The sequence below is a fragment of the Siniperca chuatsi genome, linkage group LG13, assembly GCF_020085105.1.
Source record: "Siniperca chuatsi isolate FFG_IHB_CAS linkage group LG13, ASM2008510v1, whole genome shotgun sequence".
Lineage (NCBI taxonomy): Eukaryota > Metazoa > Chordata > Actinopteri > Centrarchiformes > Sinipercidae > Siniperca > Siniperca chuatsi.
The window spans coordinates 6425631-6450800 of record NC_058054.1 but is presented as its reverse complement, the minus strand read 5'-3'; the positions used below and the strand labels follow the sequence as shown (position 1 = coordinate 6450800).

At 39.5% G+C, this 25170-nt stretch overlaps 1 protein-coding gene across 1 annotated transcript in view; it reads right to left on the bottom strand.

The window, feature by feature from the left end:
• atp1a2a (ATPase Na+/K+ transporting subunit alpha 2a) overlaps positions 1-25170 on the bottom strand; it is a 34678-nt gene that overhangs the window by 7650 nt on the left and 1858 nt on the right. The window contains exons 3-17 of the mRNA XM_044220723.1: positions 24385-24444; positions 23375-23578; positions 20675-20788; positions 20072-20206; positions 18354-18471; positions 16859-17127; positions 14679-14877; positions 13534-13643; positions 9810-9944; positions 7539-7618; positions 6335-6444; positions 4908-5083; positions 2668-2804; positions 1614-1764; positions 698-866 (exon numbers count right to left, since the gene is read on the bottom strand). Coding sequence (XP_044076658.1) covers positions 698-866; positions 1614-1764; positions 2668-2804; positions 4908-5083; positions 6335-6444; positions 7539-7618; positions 9810-9944; positions 13534-13643; positions 14679-14877; positions 16859-17127; positions 18354-18471; positions 20072-20206; positions 20675-20788; positions 23375-23578; positions 24385-24444 — 2167 coding nt within the window. The remainder of the gene's footprint in view (positions 1-697; positions 867-1613; positions 1765-2667; positions 2805-4907; positions 5084-6334; positions 6445-7538; positions 7619-9809; positions 9945-13533; positions 13644-14678; positions 14878-16858; positions 17128-18353; positions 18472-20071; positions 20207-20674; positions 20789-23374; positions 23579-24384; positions 24445-25170) is intronic.

Below are 25170 nucleotides of genomic sequence, written 5' to 3'. Positions count from 1 at the left end.
TTCTTTGTAGAGATGCAAAATACATGTATATAGATATATTATTAATAACGGGATATGTGAGTAGATTTTGGATGGGATATTGGCTAGATACTACCATGGTATAGTATGAATATTGTCTTTTTCTAATGTTATAGGCTTCATTGTGTTCAAGTGAATTTTCCAGACTTACTTAAACAAAAAATGATTGGCTCTGACTGCTTTGTCAGCATATCCACATTACTAATGGTCTAAGACCATATTTGCAACTCCTAATTTAGATTAAATACCAGTCTCTTGTGGCAAGCCACAAGTCAATTCACAAGTCTAAATAAGCAAATTGCAGGTCAAGATTCAAGTCTACCAGGTCTCTGAATGCTGACCGTTAAAGTAATACGTTTTCCTTTCAAAGATGTTAATAGTGTTTTTTACATAGCTCAGACCAAGTCCTTTCATTACATAGGCATAAAAAATTCATATGTAAGCCCTGCCTGGTGTCTTATTTCTTTGTTATTGTCCCAGATATTACCAGTTCAAAACTTGAGATTTTAATGGCAGAATTTTCTAAATCTAATCTCCTGTCCCTTTGTTTCTCTGACTCCCTTTTTCCCCCTTTTTGTTTCTGTCTTTGCTTCCTCTCTTCCTGTCATTTACTTTTTTTATTCTTCCATTCTGTCACCCTGTCTCTCTTTCTCTCTCTCTGTCATTTCCCCACGCTCACCCTCCTCTACTCCGGTGACGATGGAGGCGAAGTTGTCGTCCAGCAGGATCATGTCAGCCGCCTGCTTGGACACATCAGAGCCAGCAATCCCCATGGCAACGCCGATGTCGGCTTTCTTCAGGGCTGGAGAGTCGTTCACGCCGTCGCCCGTCACAGCCACGATCGCCCCCTGCACCCACAAGGACCAGCGAACAAAAAGTGTCAAGAAGAAAAAGATAAGTACCATGATTTAAGCTTTTCTCTCTCCACTTCCCCTTCTTTCCCCCTCCCCTTCTGTCTTAATAATGTCTTTTCAAAGCAGCTCTGGGGAGATTAAATGAAAAATGGAATTGAGCTGCAATCATTCAGTCACACGGAGTGAGTGAGTCAGGGTGAATTGTTGCATGACCTCAATATATGGGGATGTGTGCAAGTGAATACACACTTCTACACACACAAAAGCTGAGCACATACATTAAGGCATATATATAGGGTTTAATATATGAGTTTAACATATAGTTAATCATAAACTTTACAGAGACACACTTGTATTCAACCATATACTCACAAATAGGCCTCTATAGCATTGCACACATACACACTCACACATGCACAAAACGCTGTATTCATCCATTCAAGCACCCTGCACTTACAAATGCCTCAAACATATTCACACACACACACAAAGAGTTACAAACACAGCAAATTGTATTCAGCCTTAAATGGCAGGGACACACACACATGCTCTCATGTACACACACCTGTATTCAACCATACCTCAACACTTAGACATAAACAGACATTTTCAAGCATTCATCCAGACTTTATCACAAACACACACATGCTTACATTCAACCTTATAAACACACACATCGCTATTCAGCTGTATGCACTAAAAAAGGCCCAAACACACACACACACACTCCTGTCCATTGACCTGTCTCTGGCAGCCCTCCACTATGATGAGCTTCTGCTGAGGAGAGGTGCGAGCGAACACTATCTCAGTGTGGTTCCTCAGCAGGTCGTCCAGGTACTCGGTGCTCATGTCCTTTAGGTCTGAGCCATGCACCACACAAGCCTTGGCATCCCTGGGAAACACACGCATAAACACACACACACACACACACACACACACACACATATACACACAAACACAGTAAGGAGTCAGTGATACCGGGGGCAATTATGCAGAGGGAAGCATTGACATTTTCTTGCTTTCTCCTCAAGTTTGTCTTTCTGTTTCTTTCTCACACACAAACAAGCACACACACTCCACTGGCAGGAAATATACACTTTTTCATGCTTTCTGTCTTAAAGGAACAGTTTGACATTTTGGGAAATACGCCTATTCACTTTTTTGCAGAGTTAGATGAGAAGATCGATATCACTCTCATGTTTGTCTGTTAAAAATAAAACTAGAAACAATAATAATTAAAAAAACAATAATTTGTGGTTTTACGGGGTGTTATGTGCCAGACTATTTCTTGGCAGAGCCTCTGATATTGTATTGTTATTTCTATACTCTGTGCACATGGCATCCATTGCATGTCTGTTCTTCCTGGAAAAGGGATCCCACCTCTGTTGTTCTTCCTGTGGTTTCTTCACTTTTTCCCTGTTAAAGGAGTTTTTAATTAAACAAATGAGATATAATGTGTTAATTGTTTAGGTTTAGAGGTGCTGGTAGGTGGGTTTTGTTACCTTCTGACAGAGCCAGGCCAGCTTTTTCCCCCTGTTTCCAGTCTTCATACTAAACTAAGCTAATTGGCTACTGGCTTCAGCTTCATATTCAATGGGCAGATATAAGAATGGTATTGATCTTCTCATCTAACTCTCGAATAAATATATTACATCTATTTCTCACAACCAGGCATGCACATACATACTGTAGACACATCACTGCCCTCATACTCAAACACAGACACAGTCACACAAAAAGTTACTCTTAGACGCTTGAGCACACAGCCTGAACCTCCTCTGACACATTCACACACCTGGGGTTAACTTGGCTCGGAGGGATGTTTAGTCTCTCAGCGATGTCCTCAACCGTCTCGTTGCCCTCGGAGATGATGCCCACACCTTTAGCGATGGCCTTGGCTGTGATTGGGTGGTCCCCCGTTACCATGATCACCTGACCGCAGACAGAAGGTCCCATAAATGACAGAGCATTATCACATTAAACCCCACTGTATCTCATCTGTATGTCATGTGTCAAAGCACGCTTGAGTTACAGTGCAGTATGAGCCTTTAGGGTCTATAAGTCATCCAAATGTGTTGTGTAGTTACACCAGAAAAGAATGGCACTATTAAGGGTTCAAATCTGGCAGTATGCTCCAACAAAAATCTTGTTTGGTGTGTTCCCATAGGCAAAATAGTGGGATTGTGACAAAACACATCAAAATCAGGGCTTGTGACCAAAAACAAGAGCAGCATATGTCTATGTTTACCGTACTCTGCACAGGCTGGCTAGTAGAACTTCCCTAAATACTAGCTCATCCTCATTCATCAACCCTTAGTACACCTGCAACAGGTTAACAATGTCATAAGACTGGTTTCAGGCAGCACATTTTCATTTCCCTTCCACAGTTATACTAGTTTCAGTGTTTAGTGCTTATTTTTAGTGTGACTTGCAAGCTGCTGCTTGTCCTGAAGGAACTTTTTTAACATATTTCGTCCAGTTTTTTTTAAACATCCAAATAGAAGAAACAGACAGAAGCAGACTTGACTAAAACAACTCTCTTCTCATTCTATCACATAAGTGACAAAAGGACAAATTGTATAATGGGTTTTATTCTCAGTTTCTCCAAAATCTCACATCAGACAAAATCTGTCCATGTCTGGGTTACTTATGAATATAACGTTTTTTATTCCAGTGGCCAAAGGTAAAGTAATGAACCTTAACTAAAAGTGAAAGTAGGATTTGTGAAACATGTACATGATTCTGAAATATAGACAGTCATATGAGGACAACTTGCCTATAGTTTGGGTTTACACCATAACTGCATCCATATAAACTGCAAGGAATAACTTATTTTGAATACCTGCTCTATTGCATCTGAACCTTGAATGAAAAGTTAAGTAATAATGAGTCATATGGAGTACATTCTTGAAATCCCCAACACCAGCATACATACACATCTACAGCAGGACATGAATTAAGGTGCAAGATAAAGCACTATACATTGCACTAAAGCCTTTGGACTGATGCTGTGGACTGAGGATGCACATTGCTCTGAAACATTAGTACTACATCCATTAAAAAGTAATTAAAGCAACAGAGCTGTGTGCTCTAGTTTCCTCTTGGGATCAGCCACAAGGAATACAAACATGTAGGTGCAAAGCTACTGATGAAAAGAGTAACGTCCACATTCCTAACAACAAATGTATTTAATCACACAATGTTTCGATCCCAGTCAGATCTTTGTCAGGTCAAGAAAGAAAGGCATCATTTAGAGTTAATAGCATAATGCCTCAGTCAAAACAAAGCTGATATAATGCAACTAAAACGCACTCTCAGGAAACTTTATGATTTTAACATTTTATCAGACATGTCATCAGTTTTGTAGGTTTTTATTTAGCATAAGCAATAGTAACATCTTCACTCACTTCTGCCTCTAGTTTGTTGAAGGTTAAACAACTTGTGACAAAACATCTGCTCTTTGTGTATTTGCAGTTTATTAACGTATAACTACAAAATGTAATAAATGTACTGAATCTGCATTTCACAAAAAACTAAAATTGACATTGGAATATATTGAGTCCATCCTTTATCGTTGCTTTTTGTTTTCACATCAAAAATTCGATTTTTGCTGTTGTTAAGATTTTGTTATTTCTGATCCCATAATCATCTTCCCGTCTGAGAATTACATTTAATGTAATGTTGTCACTCATTTCTTCCACAAAAACAGTTACACCTGGGAGAGGTGAGTATACAACCTCTGAACAAACATTAAAACAATTAACCATGCTTCTGTTACTTTGGCTGGCCTTCTTTTCAGAGTGTTTACACTGAATATGTTATCAGCAGCTTCCTCTAAGCAATAGAACTTCATTTATCCATCAATTATCACCTATCAGGGCCCCTTGTAGTGATTGGTTGTCATTTGGACTCCATTTTGTGATTTGAAAAGACATTTGATATGCAAATCCTTTCTCTAAAAAGCTTGATAAATGAAGCTCCTGGGAAAGGCTTTTCAGGAACTACAATGAAGGGTGAATCTGTGGAACCAATTACCTTAATACCAGCAGAGCGGCATTTACCCACTGCGTCGGGCACAGCGGCACGCGGCGGATCAATCATGGAGATGAGACCCAGGAAGCAGAGCTGCTCGGTGGGGAAGTTCATGTCGTCGCAGTCGAAGGTGAATCCTCGAGGGAACTGGGATGAAGACAGATTCAAGTGGCAGAAGCCTGCAAGAGAAGAGGGATCAGTGAGGTGATCATTCATAACTGACTGAAATTACATCTCAAAGTATACTGCAGCTACTGAGAAAGAAAACCTTGTTGTTGTGTTGCTTTGGCATCAACTGACAAATTTATCTGGCACTTTAACAAGTAGACAAATAACCATAACCATGTTTTAAGTCCAAAACATCCAATAAACAATAAGGATGCTCTAGTGTATTTTGCTGTTGCTATTTACAGTTAAACACTAAGCATATAGTAGTTAAATGTAAATATGAAACAGGTCTGAAGGCTCTCAAAGACAGAAAATACACTGTCCCTGGCTACAATGCTCCTTTACCTTACAGTATGCATACAAATCATTTTTAATTTTAGATTTGGAGGTTGCAGGTCTGAAATACAAATTGAATCAGCCACTTTTATTAATTCATGATCCACACAGCCCTTAAAATATGTATTTCTTGAATCCCTATACAGCAAAGCAAAATAAAATGCTTCTGATGAAAAAACTGTCTCAGTCTAAAAGTGGAGAAACCTTTCTTTGTCATGAAACACCCAACCCATCATCATCATCATCATCATCACCCAAGGCATAACTGAGGTTTAATAATTTACATGATTTCAGGAGTTTCACTCCAAATTGGCACTATTCCACATTTCACTGTTTGAAAGTGAAAGTGACACCTACTCTAACAAAATGATGATAGCACATAATTATTACCTATGGCACTTTTTAAAAGATGCCAGGTAACTTTTTTCCTTGGTTGTCAAAATGATGACATTTACAGAGTCTGGATGCTGAACACTAGAGATATTGAAAGTTGAATTTCAGGTAATGATTTTTACCCAGAATGTGTCTATGGCATTTTACAAGTGAACATGTTATTTCATGTACAAATTATATTAGAGTTTAGTGCCGAGTTTGACCTGAATTGAATTACCAGTCCATTACCAGCTCATAATCCAGACACTACATTCACACCATAAAAACCCATATCGCTAGCATTTTGTGTAACAATGGTAATTTCAGCTTTGATTCCATGTCAGTCTATTGCAATTCTGGTTAAGACTGCAGTGCCTAAACCTTCTTCTTTGTATACACTGTTGCAATAAAAGCATTCTACACTTTTATGGGGACATGTGGCTAAACAACCCTGTTTACCAAGAAGATTCTAAAAGGTGAGTGCTGTGTCCAACTGCTTCCCCCTGCTACCTATTAACTAACAGGCTGGTAATGGCTGGTGCCACGAAACATACCAAGCACTCTCTCTCCCAGTCCTCCCAGCTCCATGTAGGCATTCTGGAAAGCGTCTATCGAGTTTTCATCAAGTGGATGCTCCTGGCCATGGATCATAATGGTACTGCACCTGTAAAACATGTATTAATAATACTTTTACCTGAATAGCAGTTGTGTTAACAAACTGCTATAAAACAACAGGAGCAAAATAAACCTAAAAATTAATCTGTGATAATGGCTGATGAGGTAAAAACACAAGGTGGGTAAAATATGACTCCCAGTTCAATAAAATACATTGTCTGTGCTTCCAGAAAAGCATTGTTTGTTTGTTTTTTGATATGAGACAAAATGTTAATACAACTAACATAATTTTAATGACACAATAAGTTATACTCTGCAGGGTTCATTTTTGCACAAAGGTCACACTTGGTGGGCATTTGGGCTGACCAAAAGGACATTCGGACTCAGTTGGCAGAGGAGTATTTGGGCTGACCATAAAGGAAACTGGGCCACACTTGGGCCAACAAAGCGTGACAATGTGGCCAAAATGAAGCATGATGTCTCATTTGGGCACAGAAATATCTTGGTTAAAAAAAAGGTTTTAAAAAATTGGGCACTTCAGCACCTCAATCCCACCCCTATTCCATTAATATGCAATAAGAAAGATAAGAGAAGGATAAGACTGGTGTTATTCCTTATTCTCTCATTTTCAACAAATCCACAGAAAGGACCAAAACCATCAAAGTGTATCTCCCAACACTTTCTGATTTCCCTACCCTGTGGTTCTCAACCCCAGGCCCATTAGTTCCCACTGAAACAGGTCACAAATATGTAGTTTAATTGTTTGTTTTTTTTAAAGGGTAATTAATTTTTCAAAACTGCTGAGCACTGTAGTTTTTAGCAAAAATGACATGCATTACTGGGGACTATTTTCACCAGAGGATTAATACACATTTTAGTTCTAGTGAGTAATTATGGCAGCAGGACAGTGTATGTGGGATCGACTGTTGACATGTATATCGGGTTTCGGACACACAGACTAATACTTGTTACTGGGATCAATTCAAATTTGATTTTGATTTTTCATGGGATTTGTTAACAATAAAAAAACTAACATATAGAAGGAGAGTGTAGTCTTTTTTCACTACTGCAAGAGAAAGAATAGGTACATTTGTGCCACTCTACTTGTGAGACATATAATCGATCCATTATTGATTAACCAACCTGTCCAAGATTCTCTCTGGCGCTCCCTTCATGACCAGAATATGACCAGCGGGATTGTCCTCCACTTCATGGACAGAGAGCTTGAAGAAAGGGGAGGAGGATAGGAAGACTGGTGAGGACATAACATGACAGGATTTATTTTGAAACAAGATGCAACATGTTGTTTATTGCTGGTTGTTTCTTGCTGGTCTAAAATGTTTCTGTTTTAGAAGACATGTTCCTTAGTAATACTCAGCAATGAATTTCACGGTCATGCAAACAATCGTTTTTTGGAATTTGGTGTCATATTTTTCCAAGTGGTTTGAAATTAAAGTCTTATTGAAGCTGACTTTACTGAGTGACTTACAATGCAGTCACATGTATTCCCTGGGTTGAAGGAGCATTCATTCACACTCTCGCATGCATTCCCCGTGGTGTTACACCTTGCATTACACCTTCCCCCACACAAACACACACACAAACACACACACAAACACACACACACTACCCCAGGTAATTTGTATCTGAGACACAGCATATCTAATCTCAGAAAACCAGAGCAAAATTGCTTTTTTTTTTCCCTCAACACAGATGTTCCTATTTTAAGTCAGGGAACAGATGCACAAAATACATGCAGGAAGTCCTTTGTTTACTTCAACATCACTGCTGTGTTATTCATATGCTGGTTCAAATCTCCAGACAGGATGGGAAAGACTAGGTGTGGAAAGCAGAAACATTCCCCCTGCCTTAATTGCTGCGGTGCCCTTGAGCAAGGTGTTAAAGCTCTATGTGATGACTCATAGTTCATAGTTAAATATTAACTTTTAATTTTTTCCAGTGTTGTTGTCGACTCCTACAGCATGTAAAAAAGGATGCAGCTTAACTTAAGACCTTTCAGAAGTGGAATGTTGTGACCTATAGTGAACATTAAAAAAGCGCAAAATTGTAGTAGGCTACCACCCAGGAAATTACGCATTTTTCTTGTTGTTTATTATTGCTTATGCTATACATGCTTGTTTATTGTTTAATTCATCAGAAATGTAGCAGACTGCAGTTGCAAACTCAGTGTTGTTGTGTTGTGTTTGTGGCCTGTTGGGCAGCTTCCAAGTATAAATGTGTGCAACAGTATGAATGTAAAGGAGGGTGTCTTTGTAAAAGAGCAAAAGAGCATGTTCAGGCTGCCTTCCTCGGATGGGAAAGGTTAAAAATGAATATGCATGATTCGCTCAAAGCATGTAAAAAAAAAAAAAGTCTTGGAAGTGCATCTTTTAAAACATCATAATATTGTCAGTTTAAAGAGCACTAACAGAACTGAAAACAATAAATACATTCAGTACAAAATTAAGTTTAATAAGAAAAATAAGATAAAAAAATAAGTAATTAGAAAACTGATTTACAAATAAATGAAAATTAAAATGTAAAAGTTTTAAAGATATGGCATTTAAAACTACATACTTTAAATACTTTAAGTACTTAAGACAATTTAAAAATTGTATTTGTAATTGTAAAAGATTGTATAACATATACAGTGACCATGAATTAAGTTACAAATGGTCGGTAAACAGTGTTCGAATTACACCGTAGCTTTCGGGGAACCCTTTTTTTTCAGGAGTGGAGGGTAGGAGGGTACTGTAGCCTACACATGCACGTGCGTACATAAATGTGCCCGCCTACGTGCAAAAATATACTATCATAGCATTTCAGTTCATACAGAGAATAGACAACAAACAAAGACAACAAAGAAAGAGAAATGTTAGTCACTGTTGCAATGTTTTCTTTAATCTCTCTCCGCCGAGAAACAATAATAATGTCAGTGCACAGTGGACAGGCAATGGTTTGCGTTACTTTGTTAAACAGACCAGACCTAGGCTGCATCCTGTGACAATTATGAACGGACGGCCACAGCAGGAATAGACAGCATTGTGCTTATTAGACACAAATTATCAGAAATTGTTAAGCCGAATAAATACACACATTGACAAGTGCTTTACTATTAGCCTATTATTTTTTCCAGGAACATAAATATACAGGAAGATATACATTTATACAGAAAAAAAAACAGTAGCACCAAAAATTTGCATATTTTAGAGCTCCCCCTAAATTTCTCAACTGAGGATTTCTGGGGAGCTTGTGTCTCTTTCAGGGGAGCCAAGCTCCCGTTTACAGACAGGGTTCGAAATATCCCCTTATTTCGAACCCTGTCTGTAAACTGGTGTTAGGAGTTCATTGTAGACTTGCATCAGCAGCATTTCCAGCACAAAGCCATGACGCAACATTAGTCCCATGCAGTACCTGGTACTTGTTGGTGGAGTTGAAGGGGATCTCTGCCACTTTGGGGTTTCTGGCTCTCATGTCACGAACATGCCCACAGCACAGCTCGATGCATTTCAACAGAGCTGACTCTGATGCGTCTCCCGCTGTCTCCCTCTGGGGAAACACACACACCAGCACATGAGCACACTCACATATGCATATTGAGAAATGAGTGTTGTCTGTCTCACTGCCTGTGTTTGTCACACTGTGGTGGAAGGGAGCTGTAACTGATTAAAGTGGTACCTGAGATGACTTTCTTTACCATTATGGTTCTCATTAATGATGCAGGTAGTTGAGTATCATCTGCATCACCAACGCTTATGAGCTGGTCACAACATTGTTTTTAAAGTTTTTTTTTAACAATTTAATGTAAAAGTAATGAAAGTGCAAAACCTAGTTTTCTTTTTCAGTTTAGGGGATGAATAGTAATTTGATTAAAACAGCTCATTTTCCTCTGGAAAAACATAGCTGAAAAGTCAGCCATGTACGCTGTTTGCAAGGTTTCTTTTTTAAGGAAATGGATGTAAAAGGCCTTGGATGTGAAGAGTTCACATCATGTTGGAAATAAATATTGTTGTTGTTTTGTTTTTGTTTGTTTTTTTAAAGATTTTTGTTTTGAAATTCTGCTTTATTATGATAGTGATAGCTGGAGAGAGATAGGGAAAGCAGGGGGGCTGCAGTAAGGACTCAGCCTTGATATATGGTACGCGCTCTACCAGGTGAGCTACCAGGGTGTCTGGAAATAAATATTGTTGCAGGAACACATTAGACCACTTGCCTATGGGCAATAATCAATAGCAAAGCGGTTGCTGAGATTGAAGCTAACGTGTAAATGAATGCTTGAAGGTATTAACGCTTCATAATTTGTTTTGTGTGGTCCATTTTTGTTTAGAGTGATGTGCAGAAGTCTTTTACTGACACTGGGTGCTTTTTCAGGGAGAAGGGGCAAAAATTTTTGTGCAAATTCCTACAATTTATGTTTTGAATGTCATTTATACATTTTAACATTCAGAAAAGGTCCATGAAATTTGAGCGTGTAGACTATTTGCACATGTAGACATCCACAATTAAATTACACACACACACACACACACAGATGGATGGATGGAAGAGGCCTATTTTGCAAGGCTCAGAATTGAATCATCCCTGTTTGGATGCACATTGCTCGATATTAGTGTTTGTGGTTTTTGCAGGTTTATCTGCTTCAACCTGTGTGACAAAGTTGCTTGTGTGGTGGTTGAATTATTTAGGGAGAAAATTCTCTTCTGATAACCTGTAAAATCCCCCATGATAAAAAATTCTGTGATAATCACTGCAATTCATCCCACTCCTGGAACCAATTTATTAAAATCCATGCTGAACGGATTGACCTGACGCCTAATATACAAACGGGTGCCCAACCAATACAAGAGATTTCTCTTTGTTCCTGTTTATTCATTCATGAACAGCCGCAAAACAAGGACACGCGCTCTGCAAGATTTGTCCTTGTTTGTGCCTTTTCATGAATGAATAAATAGACCAAGGAAATTCCATTTCTCTGTTTTTCCGGGTGCAGATGGGGACTTGTTCTTGTAATGGTAGTGGAGCCTTGGCCTTGAGTGCTGTGTTTGAGTTCTGTCAGGAGATATGGCTGTTACTTAATGCAGGGAGGAAGCCTGCGCACCTCGAGGGGCAGAGAGGCTGCAGCGGCAGGGTTTGCTCCCACCAGAGTCAAGAAGCTGTAATCCCTGTCGCTGAGAGCCACATAGAGAATTTCTTCAGGTCAATGTAGCACAGGTTGGAGGATAGCGGTTGGTAGAACACTAGGATATTATTGACTTAGCTACCCAGCAGTGAGTGTGTTTGTGTGTCAGTGTGGGAGGGTTATTTCCAGGGGTGCATTGGATTATCCTCTATGTGTGTGTTTATGTGTGACAGAGAGGCTTAGCATGTAAACCAGTGTGTGTAGTGCACCTGTGTCAAGTGGTATTGACAAATTATTTTTATGGGTTGTTTTTTTTCCCTGTGGGTGCCATGTGGGTGGGGCTCGGCTGGCCACAGAGGAGGATACAAAGTATATTTACTGTGTACTTACTACTGTAAGTACTGTACTTCAGTATTTGAGTACTTCACAACATTTCAGAGGGAAATATTGTACTTTTTGCTCCGCTACATTCATTCGACAGCTATAGTTGCTAGCTACTTTGATTAACAGAAAAAATATATATATAATAATTTTAAAAAATGATGCATTGTTATACACCCAACAGTTTTATATACTCATTGTTATATACCCAATAGCAGTGGTAGAATGTAACTAAATACTTTTATTCAAGTACTGTACTGTATTTTCAGAAAATTTATTTTTTTATGCCTATATTCCACTACATTTCAGAGGGAAAAAATTGGACTTTTAACCTCACCACATTTATATGACAAGTACTAGTTACTAGTTATTTTTCAGATTGAATACCAACCCATATCATCAGTTTATAAAATATGATACCTTGTTATAGATTAAACTGCCAAACGGTATGTGAAGTACACTCTAATAAATTAGGGTTTCAAAAGGGTTCTTCCTGAGGGGCTAAGGTTACACCCAGAACCATTAGCTTCTGATGAACCCCCTTTTGAAGAAAGGGTTTTTTGTAAGACTAAGGGTTCCATTAAGAACCTAGCCTAGGAACCAGACAAATCTTCCGAACTCATGTTTGTTTTTCTCAGGCAGGTACATCTGGCCCCTCTCCCATTCAAACAGATTTCCACCTGTCCTGGATTCAGTCAGGCCAGTCACAAACCGTGTATCTGATGTGGGGCATGTTTGATACGATAACTGATAGAGTACCCTTACTGGTCCAGATCTGAAGTCACATGTCACACGTTTCGCTGCTCTGATTGATCAACTATCAAACTAGGCAGTGCTGATCAAATATGAATCAAGATTCTGTTACTGCATTGCTTATTTCCCGCCTCAAATGTTTTCAGAAACACATTTTAGTCAACTGTTTAGCTGTAATTTGAGGAAGTTTGTGGCCGCCATTTTTCCTGCTTGAAAACAGACCAAGCAACCAACTTGCATGTGTCGCTCAGCAAGTTTCGTTGCTCTGATTGGTTGTAGGTCTTACCAATTGCGTCCAGAGGCATTTTGGTCTGTGTCTGTTGATAAGTTTGCTATTTTATGTCACCAAAGTGTAAAGATATGGCTCTTTTATGTGTTTTTAATTGGTTTTGAACAGTAGTGGAGTTCTGTGCCATGGAGAAATTAGCAATATCAGGCTGTGGCCACAAAGACAATACTTATTAATAGTTGTTTTCAGTCCCGTCATGGGATAGACAAGATTTAGAACTGAAGATCCCCCCTTTTTAAGTACAATTAAGTAAAATTTTGGTTCCAACTTTTAATTATAATGGATTATTTTTACATTGCACTAAAGCTACTTTACTTAAGTAAATGAACTTAATACTTCTTCCACCACTGCTTATTTTTGAGTGACAGCTCGCCTGACACTGTCCTGATGTTAACTTCACCCACCATGTATGCAAAATCATGTCTTATGAATAATTTGCATGCATTATTTGATCCAAATCTGCCTGCTCATAACATCCTTGGATTAAACTAAACCTGATGTACCCCACTGTTTTAGAGAGTAGAGATAATTCATAAGACTGAAGCATCAATGCAAAGGTTTGGAAAGTGTCTGTGTGTGGCGGTGGAGGTTTATACCATCACAATGGGAAAGTTCTCCTGCCCAGCTTTGAAATCAGCTCTGTTGCACAGGCCGGCCACACGAGACAGAGCAGTCCAAGTAGCAGAGCTCTTGTCAAAACCCGAACCTGAGAGAATAACAGAGGGAGCTGTGTTAGAGCTGTAGGTTTTTTTTAAGTAGGACTCATGCAGTATTTATGCTACTGACTTAACTCTCGGTTTGCAGAGTAGCCCTGGATATTGTAGCTAAACAGAGGTCAGTTAAATTGAGCAATCATTTTTTTCCTTGACAATAGTTATTTCAATTCCACAGTCTGAAAAAATGGTATTCATTTTTAAGGCAAATGTCTCGAAAAAAAATAAAAGCTGTTCGAAAATTTCTCGTATCAAAATTTCATCCCTCCCACCCAATCGAACTGACAGTGACCTTCACTCTGCTGCCGGCGCCTGCATTCATTTTTCATTTGAGCCTAGACTCTCTAGAGTAGTCATTGTCACTGTTATTGTGAAAACAGAATATGATAGCATCATGCAACATACAGTACACAGTGGCAAACTGGGGTTGAGGTTGTTGAACTTGACAAAGCGAGGTGCAAAAGGCTCAAAAACCTGCAACAGATGCAAAAATAGTCTGTTCTCCTCAAAAATGAATACGCTGTGTTTTTCTTCAGCATTTGCACTGTTTCGGCTGTACAGCCTTTGTCAGCACTGCTGGCTATTCATTGTATGACTGCACAATCGTCTGACTTAATACTCATTGGTATGCATAGAACACCTGTTTTTTTTTCTTCCAAATCTTTTGGTTATTGCTAAAAGCTTCTTTGAAATTTGGCTCGATTTGTCGCTGTTTGGTAGGAGACAGGAATACGATTAGTTCCGCAGCCTTGCCGAGGAACTCTGGGAAAATACATGTTTGTAGCTGAGGGTTGTGCCGCCCACTGCATACCGCTGTTCAATTAATCCAAGCGGTAGTGCGAACAGCAATGTCAGTTGGCGGAGTGAACATTGGACAGATGAATTTCAGCAGGTGGTCACTCTGCATTCCCACACACTCTCCATTTCCCCTTATCTCTCAGTCTCTCTATCTTTCCTCCAAGCTTTCTCCATCCACTCTTCTCTTTCCCTACTCCTCCCTTTCTTTTCTCCCTCTCTCTCTGTCTTACCAGTCTGGTCCTCGGTGGTGTCAACCTCATGGATCTGGTTGTCGAACCACATGTGGGCCACGGTCATGCGGTTCTGGGTCAGCGTGCCCGTCTTGTCGGAGCAGATGGTGGAGGTGGAGCCGAGAGTCTCTACGGCCTCCAGGTTCTTCACCAGACAGTTCTTCTTGGCCATTCGCTTGGCAGTGAGAGTCAGACACACCTGGGAGGACGGCGGGAGGTGAGGGGGGAGAAAGAGTGGGGGTGGGGGGAGGGGAGGGGAGGGTTGGGGTGGGGAGGAGGAGGAGGGAGGAGAGGCAAGGATGGATGATTGTTAGTCGAGGAGGGAAGAGAGCATGTGTATGCACCGGTGCGTTCAAGTGTTTGTGCATGTGAAACCATGCGTGGTCCAGGTGCCTTTCAGCATATGAGTGTGTTGGTGTGTGTGCATGTGTGTGTATGCGTGTATTTGTTTGGCTGGTTAACAGCAGGTGCACAGGAACATAAAAATCCGATGAATAGACACATTCCATATGTTGTAAGAGGCACATCAACACGCATTAATTCAAGCTGACCAAATTACTCGCATAGCAACAAATGCAGCACAAACACACACAAACATTTCCACACACAACTCGTGGTGTAAAGCAAAAGCAACTAAAGAAACCAGTCACTGGAAGTTAATTTATTTTCTGGGACCAGTGAAATGTCGACTGATGGCATTTCAAATGCCAGCTGGCATCCACATCAGCTCACACTTTGTTTATTGTTGCAGAAAAAGTTAGATGCACTCCAACATTTGAGCAACTTACACAGTGAGTAATAAATCACCTGCTTTGCTGTGTTCTTTAGTATCATTAGAGTTACAGCTAACATTCACTGAGGGTAAATTAGAGTTAGGAAAAGCACAGGTGTAACTAATAACATTGATGATGGCTCCATTCCATTTAGGTGTGCCAGTAAGCCATGACAGTGAGCCAGCAGGCACAATATTAGGGCTCTAGAGCTGGCATAAAGCTGCACTAATCAATTTTTTTTATGTTAACAATGGATCAAATTACTGCATGTAATGAGGAAACAGCTGCTCATGACAACAAACCCATGGAGAATTAACACCCAACTCTGCGTTTCCCCATTAGTTCTACAGAGCTTTTATTCCTCTTTTAGTTCATTATTTTGGTTTTCAAGCCCACAAACATCAGTCTCATCAACCCCATTTCCAGCTGCCTTAGGTAGGCAAACAAGCTCATTAACCCACCGTAAGCTACCTGCCCAGCAACAAACAGCAGACAGACAAAGTGAGAGACAAGCTGGTGAAGAAAGTCATACATCTAGCAGCCAAAGAGCCAGATATCTTTTCTCAAGAGTTGGTGAAGACCAAAACAAAACTAAAAGGAGAGTGAATATTAGACATATATTTGTTGGGTGGCCAGAAAAGGCACTCCAAATGAATGCTAATTTTTTCCGTGCCTGCTGGAAGTGTAAATAGGCAATTGTTTGCCAACATGTTTGCCATAACTTAACAAGGGGAAAATTATAATAACAATAATATGGCAGATGTTGTATTTTCTGCTTCTTACTGTGCCCCCAAACGGCCAAAAAGTCAATTAACTCAGCTTTAAATGGAGTACAACCATTAATAATGTTATTATTACTATCACTGTCAGAAAGATATATACTCTATGCACATGCTAATCATAATGTATAAATAAAACCAAAACCTACACAGATACAAAATTTACATAAAAACAAATCAAGCCACACCCACATACTACACTCCACCCATCAATCATCTCCATCTTCACACAACTCATTACTATGGTTTGGTTTGGTTTATTTTGAAAAATTTCCCCCTCAAAGTAAAAATCTAATTAAAAAAAACAAATAATGAAAACAAAAAAGAATTAAAATTACCATTTGCGACACAAACACTCTTTAACCTTGTTTGTGTAGAGCAGCAATTTATAACTTTTACCTATAGTACTGCTCACCTTCTATTCTCAGAAGCATATTATGACCTGTCCTTGCTACAAGGGGACCTTGTTTATTGCAAACTGAAGTGCACATTGTCTTCTTGCAAAAGGAACAAGATGAGGGTGTGCTGAGACATTAAATCCCATTAAAAACTGTTTAAACTGATCTGCTCTTTTTTTTTTAAATGAAAAATCTTTTTGGGTGAAAATCAGACTCACGCCACTACTCACAGTGACAGTAGCCAGCAGTCCTTCAGGAACATTCGCCACGATGATGCCAATGAGGAAGATGACGGCCTCCAGCCAGCTGTAGCCCAAGGCGAGTGACAGGATGAAGAAGCTCATGCCCAGGAAGACAGCCACGCCCGTGATGATGTGGATGAAATGTTCGATCTCTATGTTGATCGGCGTACGGCGGACTTCAAGCTCTGACGCAAGCGTGGCGATGCGACCCATCACTGTTCTGTCACCAGTGGCTATCACGATGCCCTGGGCCATACCTGAGAGAGAGTGGTGAGTCACTGTTAGTCTCTCTGGACAAAAGCATCAGTTAAATAGTTACCCCATGCATTTTTACTTTTTACCAACCATCAGTTTGTCACAGTAGGTAGTAGATGTCAGTTTTTTTCAAATGGTGTTTATTTTCTTTTTGAGAGCTCTTTAAACGTGTTATCATGAGATTAAAGATCATAAGGTGTAAAGTACGGGTCTCAGCTGGGTGACAAAATGCTCTTACTGCTTTAATAAAATGTGTATGCGTTTCTCAGAGCAATATGTAAAAAAGACAAATGACTGTTAACAGTGTGTAAGACATTGTAGGAGTTGAGGACTGTATTTTGTAAACAAGAAGGAGGGTTGATAGGGAGGTGATGGCTGGATGAGGAGTAGTGATGGATGGAGGTGAATTACAGGTGTTGGCCTGTGATTGATGGTTCGGTGGACTGAGCAGATGCCGGACTGAGTGAGTGAGGAAAGAATCTGAATCACGTAAAATACAAATAATGTAATCCACAGACCTCACTTTTACAGAAACAATCAGTAGAAAGTAGTTCCAATGGAAACTGTTCAAAGTGAGATCTGTGGATTATCCAGAGTATCCGGGACATTGTTTCTGGAATGAAAAGGTGTTAAAGGTAAATGTTATTTCTAATGCTGTGAGCACCACAAACAACAGTTCATTTACCTCCATTGTATTAGGCTGGCACAAAGCTGGTGATATAGATAGGATGCAATTAAATCTTGAATCTCAGCTTTTATTGGTTGATAAATGATGGCATTTACAGACTGGATCCTCCATATATTATAAGTATTATTAGACTTAAAACTAATATCTTTTTTCCAAACTGAATGTATTGTACTTTGGAGACAAGCTGTTCACTTTATATAGAACCTACATTAGAATTTAGATGTAGATATTGATGAAGTGGCAGATTCTAATATCCCATTGAAATGCTTACTGCATGTTTGATGATTGATAGCAACTGAAATACCAACTGAAATCCCATACGGTTGAATCTCAAATGGAAACACTCATTGCAAATCTTTATGCATTCAAAATTCAATAACATACTGTACCGTAGGATGGAGGGATGGCTGTTCTGATGAATCATGCACTGAAACACACTCATGGTTGGGCAGCAAAACTATGTTGATCTCCAGATGGCTTTAAAAAAAAAGACATTTAGAGGCGATAAGAGACAATCTTGGCCAGATGTGGCCTACTGACCCTCAGCACAGTTGGTGGAATAGAAACAGATGTTGCGGGTCTCCAGAGGATTGTCGTGTGTGAACTCTGGGGAGCGAGTCTGAGGCTCGGATTCTCCCGTCAGAGAGGAGTTGTCCACCTTCACAGGGATCGGGAGAAAGGAAGAGAGAACAGTGTTGCCCAGTGAGACAAAGGGACAGACACAGGAGAGAGTGAGGAGGTGAGACCGACAGGGTGGAAATGAAAGAAGCAGCACTTGTCAGCAACAAGTGCAGTGATGTAACACTCTAGTCATGTCAAAACCGTCTTCTGGTGTTGATGATTTTTCCCATGTAGGTGAAGAAATGTATGTCACTGATCACCACAGTCTTACACTGCTTCAAAATCCAGAAGGATCAATTCAAAAATGAATGCTGAAACATTTGGAGAGATTTTCACCCTACACCAACAGTAAGTATACAGAAAGAAAGAACAAATATTGAAATCAGAGCTAAATATTGAAATCTCAGAGGAAGACTGGTAAAGATATGTGTAGCAAATTGTCCTGTCACTAACTCATGAGTATGAAGGGAACTGTGTTTGAACAATCTAACTCAGTTTTTCATTAAACCCAAAATCAAAAGCAGACAACGAGCCACTCAAAAATCATGTTGGGTGAATAAATGGTGACCTAAAGGCAAACCACACTCATGTTGCACAAAATTAAAGTGTTTTCGGGGTGATGTAAACACAGTTACAAGACATTATGGGATATGCTACCCAAACAACAGCTCTGCAATGTTTGTAATGTGTGTATATCTGACCAAAATATACACCAAGAGCTTGGTATAACCTTGATCCTTCAAAGAAAGAGCAATGGCTTGATACATTCGGGAAATTTACTCAATGGAAACTCTGACCTACCTTTTGAAAGTCAACGAAATTTTTTCTGACAGAAACTGGGAAATATGGACCCTTTACATGAATCGAGATTCTGATTATTTAAATTTGGAATAACCTGAACTGAGAATGTAGATACAGGTCTGATTACCTTTTGATAACAATTTGTTCTATGAAATGTGGCAGCATGGCTGTCTGTTATTGCACCACTTTGGTCCAGAATGAATTATCTCAGCAACTATTGGATGGATTGCCATGAAATTTTGTGCAGACATTCATGTTCCCCAGAGGATGAAGCCTACTGAGTTTGGTGATCCCCTGACATTTCCTCTAGCACCACCTTGAGGTTGTGGATTTGGGGTGAAATATATTAACAACTGTTGGGTGGACTACCATGAAATCAAGCACAACCAGTAGTTCAAAACTTTAACTGATCTAATGAATCATTTTGTACAGCCATGTATGGTTCCCAGAGGATGTATTTTCTAATGACTTTGGTTGCCAGGGAATTTGCTATCATGTGATGTCAGGATGAATTATAATAACTTTGGCTTTTCATCATGCCAAAGTTTCAACCAATACTTTGGTTTATGACCAAATACCTGCAAAACTAATGATATTCCCATCAGGCTCTGCTGTACTTTGTTTTAGTTAGCATGCTATGTCAGCAAATGTTAGCATGCTAACACACTAACTTAAGATGGTGAACATGATAAACAATAATTGATAAAAAATAGTAGCGAAAGAAAAAAGCAACAAACAAACAAAGGAAGTGGATAATAAAAAGTAAATAGCCAGGTGTGCTACTGTAATGCCACTGAGACCTCCAGGCTCCCTAGGGCTGAGCCCAGCACCCCTACCTTGCATCCGCTGGAGGAGATCACTCGAAGGTCAGCTGGGATGCGGTCTCCCCCTTTGATCTCCACCACATCTCCCTGCACCACAAGCTCAGCATTGATCTGCATTTTCTCCCCCTCCCGGATCACCAGCGCTTGCTGGCATGGAGAAAAAAGAGAGAGACGAGAAGGGAGAGGGAGTGTGAGGAAGAGAGAGAGAGTTTGGGAACAGAGAGAGGATTCAGTCAGAGGAAGACAGAGAAGAGAGATTTAAAAAAAAAAAAAAAAGTGGAGCCAGAGGGTATAGAGGTATGTGAAAGGGAGAGATAGAGAGAGGAAAATCAAAAAGAGAGAAAAAAGACAGGTAGGGGAAAAGGCGACAAGGAGAGAGTGAAAAGAGCCTAAATAGATTAAAGAATTAGGCAATCGAAGTGCTAGAGGTGGATAATGCGGGGGGAGTTTTTATGCAAACACACTCACAATCCAAAGTTGGCTCAAACATTTATTCTTCCTTTGTGCAAGCTTATTAGGTTTCCACTCAAGTGAGTGTGTAAGTCCTACTTGAGGGACAGCTTATTGATTCAGAAAGCTCTGAGACTACACCAAACACCAAATACACCAACTTACCTGTGGCACCATTTTCTTGAAGGAGTCCATGATTCGGGAGCTCTTGGCCTCTTGGAAGTAGGAGAAACAACCAGTGACGATGACCACGGCTGCCAGCACCACACCCAGATACAACTGAAATGGGGGCAAACCCAAGCCACAGGGGGGAGTCAGTGTCATTATCGACTTAGTTTGGTTCATGTAAGGCATGTTTAAGTGCAGGAAAAGGGGATTTACAAACCTAAAAACGGTTTTAAAACAGCAAAACCTTAAATGCAGGGTGCAAGAGAAGAGTTAAGGGCAAGAAAACCTGGTGAAGCCCTCAGTCTTAGTGGAAGATTTAAAAGGAAAAGCCGTCCTAGAGCTGAATTGTGGTGTACTATTCCTGTCATCTTGGATGGTTCATTCAATGTTAGTCCAAGTGAACATCTGTCTCCCAAACCCAGAAAACCAAGAACTGAGACTCTGATAAGTAAGGCCGCCAAGAGACTTTCTGGAGCCTGGCTTTGTAGACTCATGGTTGTGTGAAAACAAGGAACATTTATTCTAGTGTATTTTATTTTCAGTGAATATTTTCAGTTTTACCAGTGAAAAAGCTGATGCAAACAAGACAGCCAGGCACTTTGGATGAAAGCATCTGCCAGCTGGTGTACTATATGTCCTGGACTCCTGGAAAATAAAATTCCTAAACCCTGAAATGTTTCCTTTTTGGAAGGTGTTGCTTTCATTTGACAGCAACAACAGAATGTTTTGCTCTTTTACACTTCAATGCCTTTTTTTTCTTACTGTAGCAGTGCAAACTCTTCTGAACCAGGAAATACATCTGTATCCTCAGAAAAATCACTTTTCAGTGTTTACAACATTTGCCTCCAATTCCATGTTCATTTTGCAGCTCCTGGTTTTGTCTACACATTGTTTTTGCAGATTTAAGCTCAGCTCTTTTGCCTCTTCTCGCTTCGGGGGACACTTGTTCTTGTTCACCAGCTGTATGGAATTGTTGGAGCAACATCTGTCCAGGCAGGTGACACATTTGAATCTAGTTAAAATGGAAATTTAAAGGACTGAAAGAATAAATGCTTAATTTCCAGATTGCAAACATGAATTTTAAAATATGGCAGTAAATCGTTTCAGTTCAGCAGCACTTTTAGAAGCCTGGAGATGGTAAAACATTTTCTCAAACGGAAGAAGATCTTCAGCTCAATAAATACATCAAAATAATGTATATTATTATTATTATTATTATTATTATTATTATTATTATTATATTAAGTTTTAATCCGACAACAGCAATGTGTAAAGTTCTGTTAGGGTAGATTTTCATCTTAAATAACTGCTTGTACATTATGCAAAGGCTCAAAGTGCCAAAGCTGCATGCAGTCTGGGCTTTGAAGTAGCTCACCAGAGCATCCAGCTGTACATACTCAGTACTGAAGATTAAATCGTGGGGAGATTAAAGTTATAACGTGTGTGCATGTGCGTGTGTCTATCTACTGTATGTTACTGTATATTATGCAAGGGTTTAATGCTGTCTGAGGTTTGGAGAGCACTGAATGATGATTGCATAATGCCTCAGAGCCATAAAGTGCAGTATGGATGGCTGCTTGGCTCCATTTGGTCAGAGTATTTATCCGTGCTAATGCCAGGAACAATGCCAGTGTCAGCGGTTGTTTTTATGTGACACTTTCTCTGGTTTAAGGTTAAGATTAGATTTAGGATTTGGTTTAAGTTAGGACATACACTATGCATAGTAAGTGTGTCTGTGTGTATATTTATATGTGTAGGGCTTTGAAATGATTTTATATTACTGTTTCTTGATTTTCAATGGAATTATGATAGATGACAGATGGTTTAATCATATTGAGTTATCATTTGACAAAATTCTGTTGACCAAATTAATTAATTAATTGGAATATTAATGAATTGGAATATTGTTATACATTGCAAGAAAGATCCTAAAACGTTGGATTTCCAAAGATGCTCCTTCAGTTGAAGATCGCTTTGGAGAAATTGACCTACACCCTAAATGACAATATCAAGAGATTAATCAAGATATGCAAAACAGTCATAAAAGTGGGCCCCTCTGGCCTGGACTCCCTTCTGCCTAACTAACAACCATTAAACTGACTATGGCCGACTTCAGCGACTTAAATCAGTAAACTGATTCAGAACCTCAATAAAAAGAAAGAAAAAAAGGAATTGTTTTACATACGTGAATTGTTTGATGCATTTAAACATTGATTATTTATTGAATTATTTTATGTGATTTTTTACATATATTGACCATATCGTTGAAAATATATTATTATTAATATTGTGATACTGGACCAAACTACAAGAATAAAAGGTAAGCAAAATCCCCCAAATTAACAACATTTTACCTCTTCTGGAAGAAGATTCAGTGTTAAGATTAGAATTCAAATTGGGTTTGGTTTAGGGTGTGCATATGTACAATATGTAAGTATGAACAATGTGTGTATATTTTGCCTGCCTACATACGTATCTATATATATAAACCTCCATCTTGAAAATACAGATAAATCTATAGGTGCATACAGGTGGTGTGTGTGTTTGCATGCATATGCCCCTGTGTTTGTCTTTGTGTCTACTGTACCTGTATTATAACTGTAGCTGTCTTTGCATACCTGCATCTCTCCCTGTGTGATTAATATGTAAGGTGTGTGCTTGTACATATGCGTGCATGTTTTACAAGCAGTTTCTCACATTGTCATTGGGCACCTCGTCCTCTGTGGCCACCTGGATGCTGTAGGCCAGGAAGCAGAGGATGGCACCGATCCAGAGAAGGATGGAGAAGCCGCCGAACAGCTGACGGCAGAACTTGACCCACTCCGGGGTGGTGGGGGGAGGGGTCAAGGCGTTTGGACCGTCCCTGGCCAGAATCTCCACAGCTCTGGCGTTGGTCAGGCCCTGAGGGAGAACAATTTTTAGGAATGAATGTCTTTTCGTCTATGCGCTGGGAATCTTATTACAACACAACGGCCCCATTTTCACCAAGGCTTAAAAAGCTATTTTACAGCTACAGTTGCAGAACATCAAGTATTCCTGCCTGGCCTATTTAACACCACAGTATGTAATAAACTGGGTGACTCTCCTCATCAACAGCTTTATGCCACAAAACTGTTTGATGTAACTTTATTGAACATTTTTTCCTGATTTTATGCCTCATAGTGTCATTTTCTAATTTACAGAAAATCCATGTAAATACCTGAAATACTGTAATTTAATTATATTGAGAAAATACTCAAATTGGCTGTCTTTCAAGCTTTAGCAGATTTTTACAGCTTGTGATATTTTCGGAGCACCCCACCTTCTATTTTTTCAAACACTAATCTTAAAAAGATAAAATCAGTTTCACTACACCTGCAATTTCAAACTTAAGGTAAGCAGCAAATGTCTTAACAGCATAAAGACTTTTGTGATGTGTTTGTATCTGCCTGTGTATGGGATTGTAGGAATTGTTGCGTAAAAGTGTATGTGTGTGTGGGTGTGTGTGATTGAGGGATTAAAGATGAATGAGGCTCAAGGTGAGCTGGGGACGCTACGGTGGATCTAACTTGACCAAAGTAATGCTTGGTCTCAGTTTGGATGTTGCTTTCCAGTAGAGGCAAGCAGAGATTACATCTCTGCAGGAGATATTACAACAACTCTTTGTTGTGTGTTTGTGTGCATGTGTGCATGTGGAAATGGGTGTGCTTGTGTTTGTGTGTCATTACCCGTGTGAGGTCCACTCCATAGCGTTTTCCCAGATCATCCAGAGCTAATTTGTGGTCGTCCTGCAGGGATAAAATGTTCCTTTTTATTTGTGCTTCAGTGGGAAAGAAACAGTAAACAGAATCAGAGCCCAGTAAAATTATTTACAAGAGAATTTGTCTTTGATATATCATGAATGGGAAACTGCATTATTTTACAGCAATGCATTCAACGTTCTGCTATGTGAACTGAAGCAAGTCAACTTTATTTTATTTTTATACATAGCACAATATTACAACTAAAGCAGTATGGCTGCAGCTGTAAATGGAAGTTTAATAACTGACCAGGGTAATGGTCAAATAGATTGTGAGGGTGTAGCTCTGATGAATTGCACACCTCCATCTTGCTGAGATAATACTTTATTCTCTCTATCTGACATGGATTCAGGGGCTTTGTATATATATTTATGATTCATTCCTCATGACAGATCAAAGAGGTCAAAGAGTATCTGAATTAGAGGTGAGCAAACTGTCTGTTCTCCAGAAGTGAAAATGTGACCCATTGAAAACTGTAGGTTTGCAGTAAAAAAAGAAAGAGCTTAGCAATGTATGTTGTGTTTCTAAGTTAATTTTGTTGTTTGGTGGCATGTTTGTACAATTATTCCTGTACAACTGGCCAAATGCCACCTCAAGATATTTCAACTGTAGCTAAAGAGGAATTTGGTACTGTAGCAACAAAAATTTCAGCTACCAGCTGTCAGGATGGTGTCAGTCCCACAGAATGAAGGGCTACTTTCTTCACTCAATGAT